At 37.8% G+C, this 16,784-nt stretch overlaps 2 protein-coding genes across 6 annotated transcripts in view; one reads left to right on the top strand and one right to left on the bottom strand.

Moving 5' to 3' along the window:
• LOC134812829 (ubiquitin carboxyl-terminal hydrolase 14-like) overlaps positions 1 to 16,784 on the top strand; it is a 124,820-nt gene that overhangs the window by 61,028 nt on the left and 47,008 nt on the right. The window lies entirely within an intron of this gene.
• LOC134826504 (histone acetyltransferase KAT2A-like) lies at positions 39 to 16,507 on the bottom strand. 3 transcript variants are annotated; one of them, XM_063838899.1, is made up of 12 exons: positions 16,402 to 16,507; positions 16,113 to 16,229; positions 15,891 to 15,988; positions 15,599 to 15,699; positions 15,314 to 15,390; positions 14,871 to 15,010; positions 4,474 to 4,600; positions 3,129 to 3,264; positions 2,938 to 2,984; positions 2,636 to 2,757; positions 2,259 to 2,379; positions 39 to 1,138 (listed from the first exon to the last, which is right to left on the bottom strand). In XM_063838899.1, exons 1-12 carry the CDS (start codon positions 16,489 to 16,491, stop codon positions 206 to 208), a joined length of 2,109 nt encoding a protein of 702 aa, XP_063694969.1. In that variant the 5' UTR covers positions 16,492 to 16,507; the 3' UTR covers positions 39 to 205. The 3 variants fall into 3 exon arrangements, with proteins under 3 accessions (XP_063694969.1, XP_063694961.1, XP_063694977.1); XM_063838891.1 differs by having other exon boundaries at positions 2,259 to 2,400; positions 2,639 to 2,757; XM_063838907.1 differs by having other exon boundaries at positions 2,639 to 2,757.

Genomic DNA, 16,784 nt, shown 5'->3' with positions numbered 1-16,784 from the left:
AGATATGTATTACTGCAGTAACCAATGAAAAACAGACGAAAGAAAAAAGCAGGATATAAGAATTGATTTTCACTGTCTGACAATAAATACCACGATCACGTGATTGAAAAATAAGCTTTTTAAACAAAATTGAACTTTAAAATAAAAATTTCTAAAATGTGCACTCTCATAACTGAAGAAAAACTTTATGATAATAATCACTCAGTCAATCATCATAAAGCCCTGCCTCCTTCAGCTCGCTGATAAAGAATTTCTGAAGATTACCAGCATACTTGTAATACTCAGTATTTGGATCATTGTACATTCTGCAGTTATTAAATATTCTGTTAACATCCGCAATGAACATTTTCTTAGTCTTGTAGTACCCCTGGGTAAGTTTCTCGCCAATAGTTTGTAAGTCTGAAGGGTACTTAATGTACTGATAGTAATCTGGTGCTATCTCTATTTTAACAGGTTCTAGAAAGGGCCACGCAGAGTTATGACCCTTCAGTCTGTTCCAAATATGAAGGAAATGTTTCTGATTGACATTGCTATGTTCCTCCTCTTTTACCGAAGAAGGAGTCCACCCAGATTCCTGAATCCCTGGAATGCTCTCGATTGGTATTCTGGATACACCCTTCTTAAAACACGTTAATCCAGGGTAAACTTTGTTTATTTTAGATTGTTTCCATTCTACCAAACCCTGAACTATCTCCTTCTGACGTTTTATAACTTTAGACAATTGTTTGTAACAAATCTTAGGGTTCAGTGTACACTGCATGAGAGTAGCACCCTCGTAATCCTTAATGTACCCCTCGTATTTGTGTTTAGGTAAAGTAATATTATCAGTAAAACCCTGCTTCTTAAAGTAGCCAATAGCATACTGATCAGCGTAGGTGAGGAAGTGGTAAATACCGCACTGCACGTGGTAATCTTTGAGGTGGTTCATAAGGTGAGTTCCGTAACCCTTGACTTGTTCATTAGAGGAAACAGCGTGGAACACTACCTCTGTAAACTCCTGAGAGGGAAACTGTCTGAAACAGATCCCGCCAATCACAGCGTTGTTCTTGATCAGACACAGGGTCTTGTGTTTGGAGTCGAATACTAGGCGGGCGATGTACTCTTTTGGCATTCGGGGCAGTTGGAGCACGTACACGTTCTGAAATTCATTATTTGGCGTTATACAGGGTGTCCCAAAAAACACTACCCAATAAGAAACTCTCCTAATTTTCTCAGTTTTAACTCTTTGGTTCTGATCTCTTGGTATTATTTTCTAAAGGATTAGGAGATTCGTTTAGGACCATTGGGAGTGTCATATAAACTTGATGGGCAACATATTTTCGATCTTAAAGATATGCGAAAAAATCTTGGTGTGATCCCAGAATAGGTGATAGTTTTCGTCCATGAATGAATCCTAGTTTTGAAACGTTTAGACAGCCCCAAGTTGTAAACCAGGTATATGCAGACACAATAGAAATCTTCGCATCGAGAACTGAAATTGAGGTTTTTGATATGGTGCAGGGTCTTTTTTGGAGCATTTTCTGGCACTTTCGGGCCACACCCTTTTTACTTTTAATGGCGTAATTTCGCCCTATTTTCGTATTATTTTAAATTTTGGCTACACTACTCTGTCAGTACACTTACCAAGGAACATGTAGGACCATTAAAGCTAGAAAATCAACGACTTTCGCATAAAAATTGCATAGTTTATATGCAAATTTGGTATATCGTCCATTTTTGGCCTTTGGGTTCCAGGCCTGCTGGGAAAATGACCATTTGTGAGCACCTATTGGGATTTTAAGCATCAAAAGAGGTGTTCATGAGTTAGATGAGACAACAAGGAACAGTTTGCAATCAAATTCATGAAAAAAGGTTTTTTCCTCTTGGCTCAGCGCTCCGAATGGTGGACAAGCCCATAATTTTAAGACTTTTTCGAACAATTTTTGACATTTTTAAAATAAGAACTCAAAATAGTTTGCTTAAGTTTCAGAAGTCACCAACAAATCTCCCAACCCTTCCCGTAAACATACTAAAACATGAGTACCATTAAAGAAAAATTGAAAAAATTATAAGAGTTTCTTATTGGGTAGTGTTTTTTGGGACACCCTGTATCAACTTTGTAAAGCTGTAGAGCGACTAGTGGAGTAGATGAAAATTGAGTTTAAAGAGTCTAGAGTCTATAATATTTATAGTTTTGAAGATTAGCACACTGAGGGGACCGAGATCACAGCATTAAAAAATTAAGACCTGCATCCCCACTAACATGCATCCCCACTAACCTGCATCCCCACTAGCCACAGCAAGTGTTGTTTGGGTACGTCTTTATAGAGGGAGTTCTGGATAACTTCCAGTCTCAAGACCCCCTTCTCTTCCTCCAGCCTCGCTCCCTCGTCGCGCGCACTGTGGGAGTTACGTTCTCTTCTGAGCATTACCAGTCATTGTAACCACACACTTCGTTAAATTGTGACAAATTGGAAAATGGAAATATTTTCCTTAAGTCACATCATAATACGATTACATTATTTTATCATGAAACAGTTGTGTCCTATATAATGTATAATACAGAGTTACTAGAATGTACAATAAGGATGTATAGAATGTATACTGTATAGAATGTATAATAACAATGTATAAAAATAATGACAGAGTTACTAACTACCTGTTGGGGAGACCAGCAGGGCCCACTTGTTTTGCGGGATCCGTTATTGAACCGACTATCTTAACTATGGTATCATTTGGTATGCACTGCTTCATACTGCTAACACTTTTAGATGAGCTCTGAGAAGGGATACAGTTTGTAGAATGTAGAGTATAGTGGTGTTCCAGAAACATCATAATATATTACTTAATATGTAATACTCCAGTGAAATAAGTAACTTGTGTTACGCTCAACTTTGGTAAAGAATAGTAATTTAAGAGCGGCTACTATATTATATACTACTATATATACTACTATACCTGATCATCAAGTATGGAATCCATTCCGGGGAAAGGATCATTTGAACCTGAAAACAAAGTTTGTTAGAAATTCTGTGAAAGGAAAGTAAAGTGAATAATTTAATTTAATAATCACTAAACTAAGAGCAAATGAATGATCAGTTTAAAGAGGATCTTTTATAACTCAAAATCGCTTTAAAAAGGTTCATTACTGGTAGTATTGGTAGGTCCCCATATCGCACTGTTATCGTTGAATATCTCTCTCTCTAAAGCATCCAGTAGTTGAGGGAGCAATACTCTGAACATTTGCTGTCTTTCTGGCTTCATTCTGTCCAGTACTGATTCTGTCTGAAAGTTACGATTTTTGTCAGAAAATGTTATTTTTATTACAACAAATTACATTCCAAAGAACCTTTTAACAGATTTGATGTTAAGTTCTGAAACAAGTTTGTACAATAATAAGGGAGACGATACAACACTGTAACGAGTTGGATAAGCTTCCTAGCCTAATTATTGTGGTAACATGACACTAATTGAGTTCAAAACGACAGTTGATTACATACATCGTCAACATTCCTCATAATCAGTCATCAGCTAGTTAGTATTTATACTAAATTTATTATTATTTATAAATAACCCCACAATAAACTTGAAATCAGCTATCTTGTATATTGTTACCAACTATAATTATCAGTAATGTCTTGAAAGAGTGAGCAGACTTGAGAAACCTCTTCTCGGACCTCTCCTTGACAAGTTGCCAATAAACTTCCTACTCATTGTCATGAGGAGACTCATGTTCATTACAAATTTACAATAACTGATATGAACTGTGCGGTTAACAAGGTACGCCGGGAACTGGTGGATGTTTGGACCTTTGCTGGTTATGGGGACATTCTTAGAGATAACAGACTATCAACAAGAGTATCAAGGTAAGATGGAAGCGTTTTTGGCTGGTATTTCTCTATTTTAATGCTATGATTTAGTTCTGCATTTAAACTTATGTATTCAGTCTTAGTATCGGTTGAATACCTCGTTTATACATGAGTGTATAATGCCATGTAGCTTGTTAACGCAGTGCTTGGTCTTTTAAACCCCTTTCTTTCAGAGAAAAGATTACGGAGATATTTGCAGGATTCCGAGGGAAAGGATAACTACTGTTAAAGAGGAATGTAACTAATTACACTACTGAATGAGCTGCTCGACATCACAATGAAGTCCCTTCATCAATCTAATCTATTAACATCAGAAGACAGAGATATCCTCCTAAACCACTGGGATAAACCTATCGGCACTGTTAAAGATATCCCCAGAAATGCTAAAACAGAAACTTGATAAGAGATTTGCAGAAAAGACAATCTCTCTCAGAAGACTCCTGGAACAATGAAACTCTCTACCATTAATCACAGGACATAGCAAACTCATCCCACCTCAGAGGAAGAAGGAACATCAGTTATTATTGTGGACAGTCACGGATAATTTATTGTTAATACCTAGTTTCAAAGTGATTGTATTACATAACTGGAAATTATAGAATTTAAATTTAGCGGTCTAATTTACCTTGTCTAGAAACTGTTTCTTGATGATAGGGAAGGTGAATTTGAGGAATGATACCCCGAATATCTGAGTAACATCATACTGAGTAAGACTGGTAACTATCCGGGGCACGTGACACAACGCAAACCATCTGAAATTAAATATTATTTACCTTTGTAGCTCCTTCTCAGTTCTTAAATTGTTTTGAGAGTAATCATTAATTATTATTTCGAACTATTTCACTATCAATTTTGATGAATATTAAAATATTGTCATTTTGTTAGAAACAAAAATGCTACCCTGGACCTGGCCAAGAACCGTGAATTTCAAGAAAAAGAGATAATGAGTTAAACTCTCTAAAACCTCAGATAAATAGTTTTGTAAGCAGCTTGGTCTGATTCAGGGTTCCTGTCACTGTAGTTAGCAAAGGTAGGCAGTGAGAAAGAGAAAGTGAAAGAGAAAGTGAAAGTGAAAGACTGATGTTGTTAAAGTTTAAACCTCAGATAAATAGTTTTTTAAGCAGCTTGGTCTGATTCAGGGTTCCTGTCACTGTAGTTAGCAGGGGTAGGCAGTGAGAAAGAGAAAGTGAAAGAGAAAGTGAAAGAGTAATGTTGTTAAAGTTTAAACCTCAGATAAATAGTTTTTTAAGCAGCTTGGTCTGATTCAGGGTTCCTGTCACTGTAGTTAGCAGGGGTAGGCAGTGAGAAAGAGAAAGTGAAAGAGAAAGTGAAAGAGTAATGTTGTTAAAGTTTAAACCTCAGATAAATAGTTTTGTAAGCAGCTTGGTCTGATTCAGGGTTCCTGTCACTGCAGTTAGCAGGGGTAGGCAGTGAGAAAGAGAAAGAGAAAGTGAAAGAGTAATGTTGTTAAAGTTTAAACCTCAGATAAATAGTTTTGTAAGCAGCTTGGTCTGATTCAGGGTTCCTGTCACTGCAGTTAGCAGGGGTAGGCAGTGAGAAAGAGAAAGAGAAAGTGAAAGAGTAATGTTGTTAAAGTTTAAACCTCAGATAAATAGTTTTGTAAGCAGCTTGGTCTGATTCAGGGTTCCTGTCACTGTAGTTAGCAGGGGTAGGCAGTGAGAAAGAGAAAGTGAAAGAGAAAGTGAAAGAGTAATGTTGTTAAAGTTTAAACCTCAGATAAATAGTTTTGTAAGCAGCTTGGTCTGATTCAGGGTTCCTGTCACTGCAGTTAGCAGGGGTAGGCAGTGAGAAAGAGAAAGAGAAAGTGAAAGAGTAATGTTGTTAAAGTTTAAACCTCAGATAAATAGTTTTGTAAGCAGCTTGGTCTGATTCAGGGTTCCTGTCACTGTAGTTAGCAGGGGTAGGCAGTGAGAAAGAGAAAGTGAAAGAGAAAGAGTAATGTTGTTAAAGTTTAAACCTCAGATAAATAGTTTTGTAAGCAGCTTGGTCTGATTCAGGGTTCCTGTCACTGCAGTTAGCAGGGGTAGGCAGTGAGAAAGAGAAAGTGAAAGAGAAAGAGTAATGTTGTTAAAGTTTAAACCTCAGATAAATAGTTTTGTAAGCAGCTTGGTCTGATTCAGGGTTCCTGTCACTGTAGTTAGCAGGGGTAGACAGTGAGAAAGAGAAAGTGAAAGAGAAAGTGAAAGAGTAATGTTGTTAAAGTTTAAACCTCAGATAAATAGTTTTGTAAGCAGCTTGGTCTGATTCAGGGTTCCTGTCACTGCAGTTAGCAGGGGTAGGCAGTGAGAAAGAGAAAGAGAAAGTGAAAGAGTAATGTTGTTAAAGTTTAAACCTCAGATAAATAGTTTTGTAAGCAGCTTGGTCTGATTCAGGGTTCCTGTCACTGTAGTTAGCAGGGGTAGGCAGTGAGAAAGAGAAAGTGAAAGAGAAAGTGAAAGAGTAATGTTGTTAAAGTTTAAACCTCAGATAAATAGTTTTGTAAGCAGCTTGGTCTGATTCAGGGTTCCTGTCACTGCAGTTAGCAGGGGTAGGCAGTGAGAAAGAGAAAGAGAAAGTGAAAGAGTAATGTTGTTAAAGTTTAAACCTCAGATAAATAGTTTTGTAAGCAGCTTGGTCTGATTCAGGGTTCCTGTCACTGCAGTTAGCAGGGGTAGGCAGTGAGAAAGAGAAAGAGAAAGTGAAAGAGTAATGTTGTTAAAGTTTAAACCTCAGATAAATAGTTTTGTAAGCAGCTTGGTCTGATTCAGGGTTCCTGTCACTGTAGTTAGCAGGGGTAGGCAGTGAGAAAGAGAAAGTGAAAGAGAAAGTGAAAGAGTAATGTTGTTAAAGTTTAAACCTCAGATAAATAGTTTTGTAAGCAGCTTGGTCTGATTCAGGGTTCCTGTCACTGCAGTTAGCAGGGGTAGGCAGTGAGAAAGAGAAAGAGAAAGTGAAAGAGTAATGTTGTTAAAGTTTAAACCTCAGATAAATAGTTTTGTAAGCAGCTTGGTCTGATTCAGGGTTCCTGTCACTGTAGTTAGCAGGGGTAGGCAGTGAGAAAGAGAAAGTGAAAGAGAAAGAGTAATGTTGTTAAAGTTTAAACCTCAGATAAATAGTTTTGTAAGCAGCTTGGTCTGATTCAGGGTTCCTGTCACTGCAGTTAGCAGGGGTAGGCAGTGAGAAAGAGAAAGTGAAAGAGAAAGAGTAATGTTGTTAAAGTTTAAACCTCAGATAAATAGTTTTGTAAGCAGCTTGGTCTGATTCAGGGTTCCTGTCACTGTAGTTAGCAGGGGTAGACAGTGAGAAAGAGAAAGTGAAAGAGAAAGTGAAAGAGTAATGTTGTTAAAGTTTAAACCTCAGATAAATAGTTTTGTAAGCAGCTTGGTCTGATTCAGGGTTCCTGTCACTGCAGTTAGCAGGGGTAGGCAGTGAGAAAGAGAAAGAGAAAGTGAAAGAGTAATGTTGTTAAAGTTTAAACCTCAGATAAATAGTTTTGTAAGCAGCTTGGTCTGATTCAGGGTTCCTGTCACTGTAGTTAGCAGGGGTAGGCAGTGAGAAAGAGAAAGTGAAAGAGAAAGAGTAATGTTGTTAAAGTTTAAACCTCAGATAAATAGTTTTGTAAGCAGCTTGGTCTGATTCAGGGTTCCTGTCACTGTAGTTAGCAGGGGTAGGCAGTGAGAAAGAGAAAGTGAAAGAGAAAGAGTAATGTTGTTAAAGTTTAAACCTCAGATAAATAGTTTTGTAAGCAGCTTGGTCTGATTCAGGGTTCCTGTCACTGCAGTTAGCAGGGGTAGGCAGTGAGAAAGAGAAAGAGAAAGTGAAAGAGTAATGTTGATTGGGAATCGAGCGGTTTACTCGATTAATGTTTACTCAAAATTATAATACAAACAGTAATAGATAGAAAATAGTAACGTTAAAGAATTCTTTTAAAAAAAACCCTCTGGAAAGGGCACTGCACACGGTTTATCAAAAAGTACACTGTGATCATGAAGTACTATGAACTACAGATTTAAAAAACACAACGCTTCACGCTACACATGATATTACACATCCATAACCTATAGGTTAAGAAGTTTAGAATTGCACTGAACAGCTTGGACTATTGTTTTTAAAATTTTGTGCAAAATTTTACCATCAGTGATTAATGATTTTGGCCGGTAACTCAGCGCTTACAGTAATTATGAGTGCGCGATTGAGATTAATGTATGGAAAAAGAATTTAGCGGCAGTGAAATGCTTGCTTATCTACGCTAAGTGGGGGTAGTTATGCGAGCGGTTATTATATTGGTAGTCAGTAATTGCGAGTTGTCATTTAAATTTGTGTCATTTAGTGTAGTTTCTATGTGCTGGGTTGTGTGATTTTCATACTGCTCCCTGTTGCAAGCCATTAATTAGACAATAGACTTAATTTAAACTTAGATTATATTCGTTTCAGTTGAAATTCGATTCAGGTTAAATGTTAAAAGTTTAAATTTCACGTCTAGACTGTCTTAGGCCAGGAACATTGTGCAGTAGGAATGGTTGCCACTCGTTAACATCACCATCACTTTGAAGATTAAGTAGCATTTTCTTGGCACTACTCTTGAACAGATTTATCGAAAATAATGTCGGAAGTGTAGTAACGTCTGCTTTGTCTGCGAAGACAGAGAGCAGTGGTCCCTTGTAGAAAATACTGTTTTGAAAGTGTCTTTTCCCGTATAACTGGAGCCAGGAGCAGGCTGACGTGTGATCAGAAAGTTTTGTGGGTATGTCGGCGGGAAAAGCTTGAGAGATGTTTTTGGGGACTAATTGTGGCATGTTTTTAACTTTATGCATCAAGATAATTGAGTTGTAAACGATAAGACCATGCACAGTGAGAATTTCATGTTCACTGAAAAATGGCTTTGTGTGTTGTGGTAAGGCACCTTCCTTAAAGTAGTAGTTTACGAAGCCAGGCATAATAGCCCTTATTCCTTGCTTCTGTTTGCTGAATAAAGCATCTATATGGCTTTTTGCAGCAAAACCCCATATCAATGAACAATAGTTTATATGAGACTGTACAAAGCTTTGGTATATCTGGAGTCTAACTTTAATCGGCAGCCGACTTTTTATTTTGTACATAATACCAATATACCGCATCATTTTCGCTTTAAGAGCAGTAATGTGACTGGTCCAGGTCAATTTTTCGTCAACAATTACGCCAAGAAATCGGGCCTCAGTTTTTCGCTCAATAGTGGTGCCTGCAATTTGAATATTTACGTCAGGTGTTGAGGTTCTGTTGGGTGAGAGGAGCATGTAGCACGTTTTCTTAAGGTTTAACGAAAGACCATTTTGATCTACCCAGTTTATCAATAAAGGTGAAAATTCGGTCATCTTTTGTAGTATTTCTTGATGATTTTTACCTGAGATAATTATGTTTGCGTCGTCAGCATATAAAACAAATTTAGCGTACGATTTGATTTTTGGCATGTCATTGATATATATTATGAAAAGTAAAGGTCCTAAAATACTGCCTTGCGGCACTCCGTGTCTCATGGACTGTGAGGAAGAATTTGTGCCCCCTATTGAAACATACTGACTCCTGGAACTTAGATAAGACTTGAACCATTGGTGTGCTAGTCCTCTTATGCCATAATGATACAGTTTGTCTAAGAGAATATCGTGGGAAATTACATCAAACGCTTTGCTAAAATCAAGTAGGAGGAGTAGAGAGACCTCTTTTTTGGAGAGGTTGTGTCTAATCGTGTTGGTTGCATCAAGGAGCGCATGTTCACACGACCGACCCGGCCGAAAACCGTATTGTCCTTCAAATAAAGTGCTATGTCGCTCCAGGAAGTCAAGGACTCTTCTGTGCATGAGTTTCTCATAGATTTTTGAAAAGGTGCAGAGCAATGATATTGGTCTGTAGTTTTTCACATCTAGTTTTGAGCCTCCCTTAAGGATAGGAACTACCTTTGCAATTTTCAGTGATGTCGGAAAGCAGCCTTCATTGAAGGAAGAATTTACTACATTTGAGAGTATTCCACAAAACTTAGGACAATCCTTGGCAATCTTGAGCGGCTCAACTTTTACATCCTGTGTGGCCTTATTTTTCAAGGTACATATTGTTCGTTGGATTTCGACAGGATCAGTTGGCGAGATGAACATGCTCTCCTCAACCTGGCTGTCTAAATATCTTGCATGCCCGCCAGGGTCGAAAGTGGTACGCGCACTGATCTGATCTTTGATTCTAGTTGCTATATTAGCAAAGTACGCGTTGAAATGTTCAGCAACATCGCGGTTCGAATTTATCAAGTTTCCATCATCTCTCCTCAATTTGAATTTGGAATTTTGCTTAGCTTTCCTGCCTAGAAGTTTATTTATCATCTCCCACTGTTTCTTGGAATTGTACTGATATTCTTCAAAGTATTTTTTGTGGTATTTGTCCCTTGCTAGATTGATATGTTTTTCACAAAAATTTTTCAATTTTTTGTACGTAGCAACATTTTTCTGTGTGGGGCAAACTGTGGATTCAAAATACATCAAGTTTTTTCGAGCACACGCGTCTTCAAGCCACGGCAGAATAAAAGGCTTGGGGTTTTTCCTTTCATTCATCCTTCTGACATGCTTAGATTTGATTGGATACGCGGTGTTATAGTGCTTGTTGTAAATTTCGTTGAACTTATCATACTGCTCATTAGCATCCATGTTTGATGTTATTTGCTCCCAATTTTCAGCGTCGATCAGTTCGTAAAATTTTAAGTTATTAGCGGCGTTGAATGCACGTGTATCACGCTTTTGTGATCGTTCGGTTTTGGATCGATCATTAGCAGGACTGTAAGAGAAATCACCAAGAGAGATCGTAGTCAAGGTGGCAAAATGGTCTGAAATGTCAACTGTCAGGACATTGCAACTGAGAGTATGCTGAACATCGTTGCTGTAGACATGATCAATTAAGGTCCTGCTGTGACTTGTAACTCGTGTTGGTCGTGCAACAAGCTGAAAAAAACCGTATTTCGACATGGTGTCCACTAGATTTTGGCAATGTACATTGTTGCTGTGGTTTATGAGGTCTAAATTAAAATCTCCAGCAAACATTATGTGTTTTCTGTTGTGACGGTCTAAGCTTAATAGTACGGAATCAAGTAAAGCTATGAACTTATCGGGGTCACGTGATGGAGACCTATAAACGTCAACAATTAGTTTGGTTTTGTTGAGTCCTTTACAGTTGTTAATTTTCACCAACATGAATTCACCTGCCGATTTGGTGATCTCATCTACGTCCCGGAGATTAGGAATAAATTGTTCAATATTCTCAAACTCACACACTCGCTTATTGATATAAATTGCAAGACCACCACCCCGACCCGAAGTTCTGTTTGGGCCCTTAAGTAGAGGTTCATGGAAACCCTCGAGTAAAATATCAGTTACGCCATTGGGCAAATTGGATTCAATGAGATTGGTTTCGTTCAGACATAGGACATCGTACTTGCAGTATGTTTCTATGTTTTCTCGCAGGTGTTCAATATTCTTGATCAGCGATCGAATATTCAGTGAAAATAATTTCAGCTCGTTTGCTCCTGAGTTCTGTACGTGCTTCTGTTCCTTATATCTACATTCTACCAGTATATTTGAAATTTCATCAAAGTACTCCCTGTCCTGTTCATCATCAAGTTGATTACCTATATCATTTGCAATGTTTTCTCTATCATATGGATTAAAAAATAAGTCATGTAGGTGGCTGTAATCATCAAGTAGATGGTGTGGTTCGTAGTTGAAACCAGGAATCATAGATTCACAACATGTTTTACAACCTAACTCGTGTTTCATACACTTGGAATGTATACTTTTTCCACACCAGTTACAATATCTTAGGTTTTTTGGTGAATAGCACCATCCTGCACAGGAATTGCATTTAACTTTGAATACAGGCCCGAATGCAGGCTTCTCGACTGGTGAATGGCACGCATTGATAGGGAGGGCACTGGCTAAACAATCGTAACAGGTCCAAGAAAAGCCTGAAGATATTATGTGCAGGGAATCAGATTTCGAGAGTCTCATACATTTAGGATGCTTGGTGTCGTTGCAAAGTGAGCAAGTAAGCAGAGGCGCGGTTTTTGGAATACGTTTGTTACATTTATCACAAACTTTCGCTTTAGGTAAGCTTGACATTTAAAGATTGCAATTACCGAGATTCACCGATAAGTATTTATACCTGCGGTCTCTATATATAGATATACCAAGAGAAAGAAAAAGGAGGAGGAGAAAAGAGAGGAAGAAGTAAGAAAAATAAGAAAATTAATTTGATAAATCTAACGAGAACTTTCAGTTCTGTGTGAGAGATTATCGTCAAAAATTAAAAATTGAAAAACGAAAAACTGTGTTTACAATTTACTCTTTACTAGACTGAAAATTCTACTTTTTGGTTACCTAGCAACCGTAGAGATTCAGACATTTTATGTTGCACTTGGCAACAGCTTGCTTGTGTTGTTGTAAGTCACTAGTCAGTGTGTCTGTCAGTGTATCTGCATAGTGCAGAGTGTGTACAATGTATTTCAGTGCCGAGTACATGGCACCGGAATCGCGTGTGGCAAATTACGTGTACTTAATTACTTTTTAATGTAAGTCGCCTTATCATCGGCGTTATCTCTCTAAAAAGAAGATTAGACATTTAATTCGCTACTCTTGCATCAAGTTACAAGGCCGAGCATAAAGTTTGTAGTAAGTATTATTTTGTTGGAAATTGATTTTGTTTCTTGTGTTCAGTGCATTTCTAAAGACTTAAATATTTGGTCACATACGATTTATACTTTGATCTCTAGATTGAAACTTTACTATTCTGTTAAATGGATTTATCGTTCATTTCCAGGACTGAGACTCTTCATGCAATTTCACAAAGTCATAACGTAGTGGTAAAGGGCCACGTCTAAATCCAAGGCAGACTAATACAACATGGACCCAGGTATCAGACGTGACTTTCTGTCCGCTGTAGTTAAAGTGTAGGCCGTCACGTGCTAGATGACCCCATCCGAACGATAGGTTATCAAACAGATGTATGTTGGCATGACGAAGGGAGCATTTAAACATAAGCTGATTGAAGAAGTTAATGTTCGGGTTCAGTTCATTGTACGGGTCTGCATTCATGGTCACGTTTGTAACGGAATCAAATAGAAACTGGGTTTTCGGATACTGTACGACAAAGTTTCTGACATGATCATGCAAAATTTGGGCGTTCACACCATTTTTCCTCATGTCGTTTACCCCAGCACTAATAAGAACTATGTCCGAGGATTTGATAGATTCTTTGTGTTCCTCAAGATCGCGCAGCAGGAAGAGATTTTCGCGGAAGGCAACTACGGGCGCTTTAAACTTGGAACAGTCGAAAGAAGAGTTTTTACTGTCTGATAATACTAACACCCGTTTGGGTCGCTGAGGTTCATTGGCGGGGATTTGTGGGATGTTAGGGGTCAATTTTCGAAGTGTTATACTAATCCTCGGCCTGTCAAAATTAGCAGGATCAACCTTGGGGACGGCATGGTCAAAACTATCCTGAGATTTACGTGACATGACGTAGCACTCGCCGTGCTTCACAGTTAAGCTCTGTTTGCGGTATTCGCCAGGTGGGCGGCGACGGAAAACAACTTCTCGAGCTCCCCCGAAAGAAACTGTGAGAATATTACTATCTCTAGCTATACACTGTTCATCATCCGAGTGAGGGGGTATGTAATCGTCGGGGGTATCATACTTAGTCACCATGAAGCTATTGAACTCGGAGTAATCAATATCATTTGATTTGCACATATCCGCCACAGCAAGTAGAATTTCAGTGAGATATGAATCCTTTGGCAAGGCCTTCTTCTTGTGATAACCCCCAGTGTACTTGTAAGGTAAATCGCCGAAGTAAGTTACTTTCCTATTCGCAAAGCTGCACTCAAAAGTCAGTTCAGAATTAAGCTTTTCAAACTCAAACCTCTCGAGAAAGCTACCGGAATCCAGTGCGATGAAGGGCTGCTCCTCTATATCTTGAACGTGAGAAGTTTCCGTCACTGCCGTTTCAGGGAGGGTGGGTGGGGGGTGGGTGGCGGGATCAAGCTTCTGTAGGGAGGAGACGAGATCCTTGGCGTCTTCTAAGCTCTTCTTTAGATCTGTCATCGTATCGTTCGCGGACCTCGAAAACAGTTGTGTTAGTTTAGTGAGTTTGTTAGTCGTCTCGCTCGGTGATTGGCAACACACATTATCTTGAAGGTTCAATTTGAGTAGTTCCTTCTTTTTAAGGACGGTTAGATTACAAAGAGTTTCGTCGTCCATTCCGAAAGATTTCAGCTCCCGATCGAGCTGGTATCCTACTAGTTTACCAATCAGGTCCATGCAAGTTGCCGTGGTGAAACAATATGTGCGACCGCTTAGCTCAGTCTGGGTCTCCATTTCAGTCAAATTGCAAATCGAAATGTAGTGACTTACTTTAGTAGGGAGGTTTTTGTGGCTTTTAGGAAAAGGACCGCTCTGTGTCGGTACCACTGAGCCCGTGAGTTCGTCTGTTCGTCTGTTCGTCAGTAGTTACAAGCTGTATGCTGTAGCCAGTGCGTCGTAAAAACGGCTTATCTCATCAATTAGCGAGAGAGATAAAAGACAAACATATACGAGATGTAAAAAGTGATATGAAAGTGATATATGTTGTTAAAGTTTAAACCTCAGATAAATAGTTTTGTAAGCAGCTTGGTCTGATTCAGGGTTCCTGTCACTGTAGTTAGCAGGGGTAGGCAGTGAGAAAGAGAAAGTGAAAGAGAAAGTGAAAGAGTAATGTTGTTAAAGTTTAAACCTCAGATAAATAGTTTTGTAAGCAGCTTGGTCTGATTCAGGGTTCCTGTCACTGCAGTTAGCAGGGGTAGGCAGTGAGAAAGAGAAAGAGAAAGTGAAAGAGTAATGTTGTTAAAGTTTAAACCTCAGATAAATAGTTTTGTAAGCAGCTTGGTCTGATTCAGGGTTCCTGTCACTGTAGTTAGCAGGGGTAGGCAGTGAGAAAGTGAAAGTGAAAGAGAAAGAGTAATGTTGTTAAAGTTTAAACCTCAGATAAATAGTTTTGTAAGCAGCTTGGTCTGATTCAGGGTTCCTGTCACTGTAGTTAGCAGGGGTAGGCAGTGAGAACTGGTTAGTGAAGTATAACAGGTACTTTCCAAACTCTGTCAACTTTTGTTGCTCTTCTGTCTGATCAAGGAGAGATTGAGATTTTAGCATTTTAGTATTTTAGTATATGTTTTAGTTATAACTTATATGGTATGTTAATATAATATAATATAATGTACGGTATTTATGTACAGTATTTATCATAACAAGAGAGAAGTTTTAGTGCAATGAATTAGTTATTAGATTTAACTAGTTTATATTATGGTATAAATCATACTGCAGCTATGTCGGTAAACATTAAGTATAAATCACGATTAAGGTTTAAAAATACAATATATATATAAGTTATTTTATATGAAAACAGTTAAATTGTAAAAGCCTTACCGAGTAGTGGGAATCGTTGGCAGCGATAAAATCTGTAATTGCTTTTGCTATGGTCGTACTTTCAAATGGTGGCTTACCTGCAACAGAATAAAATAAAGTCAACTTTTCTAGTAACAATTTTATGGTAGATATTAACAAAGTCCAATTAATTAGGTTGTCAGATCAACATAGACCTTGTTATTAAATAATGTAGATTGTAGAACTTAAAATTTCCGAATGAATCTAATCTTATATTATGTTTTATCAGTTATCATGCATAATTTCAGGTAAATATGATAAAATTACCAAGTGGAGTTTCTATGTTAGGTTCTGACCCTTGGCTTAACGACTGCCTCAACAGTTTCACTAGAACAGAGTAAACATTCTTCTGGACAGGTTCAGTCTCCCTGAAAGGTGTAAACCTATTGTAACCTGGTAAATTGTAACCTGGTAACCTATTGTAATCTGATAACCTAGTAAACTGTAACCTATTGTAATTGTGGGATATGGGAATATGAGCGAGATGTGACATTTTTAGTATCTTCTTGATGATTTTTGAAATTTCAAAAAATTTAGGTAATGCTAAATGATTTGATACCTGTGATAAAAACTGTAGAGTAGCTCAATATCAACTGTCATGTCTAACATCTTCTCCCGCTGACTTGTAGCCATCGATAATATCTTGTCCAGATGGTACTAAGAGATGAACAACTATCAGATATAAACTACAAATCTAAGTAAACAAATAAAAAAATTGGTCATTTACAGAGGGAAATCAATAAATTTGCCCTAACTTAAACTCGTTTATATTATACCATACCTGAATTGCATGGCTGCAAGATGAACAATCTTTTGAAGGAGCAGAAGATCCTGACTTCCAAGCTTGGCATGAACAGCCTTCAAACCCACATGTTGAATATGATGCTAGACGCTCAAGCTGTGGTTAGATGACGTTAATATTGACTATTTTGTCATGGAATTAATTTCAATATTTGTTTCATAGCTAACAGTCTTTACTATCAGTAAATTGAAAGTTGTGTCTTTAGATTTTCAACCTGTAAACAGAACAATCTTTATTATTCAATCCTGATAATTCAGCTTTAATTAACCTGTTTTGCGTGAGGCAGGTTTCGTAAGGCTGCTTTGCTGGAATTCCCGTTTTGCTTCATAGTCTTTACTTTTTCGTTACTCTCAGTCATTACTCATATCCGCTAAGATAATAATAAACTTAAGTGAAAGGTACGTAGAATGTAGAAGATACATTTCCCATTGACGGATAGTTTGATTATTCGAAAAAATACACGGTTGTGAGCAAAATGTTGAACATTTAGATGGCCTTTTTTACAGTTCTAGGATATTTAAAATATACAAGACATTTCTGGCATCAGAATTCAGAACCGGTTTAAAATTGAGGTTTAAATATATATAATATATATTATATATAATGTAGGGCAATAATTTATCTGTGTTATATCATGCAATTAAATGCTTC

Source organism: Bolinopsis microptera, chromosome 1, assembly GCF_026151205.1.
Source record: "Bolinopsis microptera isolate Bmic1 chromosome 1, MBARI_Bmic_1.0, whole genome shotgun sequence".
NCBI classification, from domain to species: Eukaryota; Metazoa; Ctenophora; class Tentaculata; order Lobata; family Bolinopsidae; genus Bolinopsis; species Bolinopsis microptera.
Note: the sequence above shows the minus strand (reverse complement) of the source record. Positions and strands in the feature narration are given on the sequence as shown.

Coding starts and splice junctions, on each gene's coding strand:
- LOC134826504 (XM_063838891.1), bottom strand. CDS start 16,491: ATGACTGAGAGTAACGAAAAAGTAAAGACTATGAAGCAAAACGGGAAT. Junction 15,700..15,890: donor CTCTACAGTTTTTATCACAG/GTATCAAATCAT, acceptor TACACCTTTCAG/GGAGACTGAACCTGTCCAGA. Junction 15,011..15,313: donor CCAACGATTCCCACTACTCG/GTAAGGCTTTTA, acceptor CTCCTTGATCAG/ACAGAAGAGCAACAAAAGTT.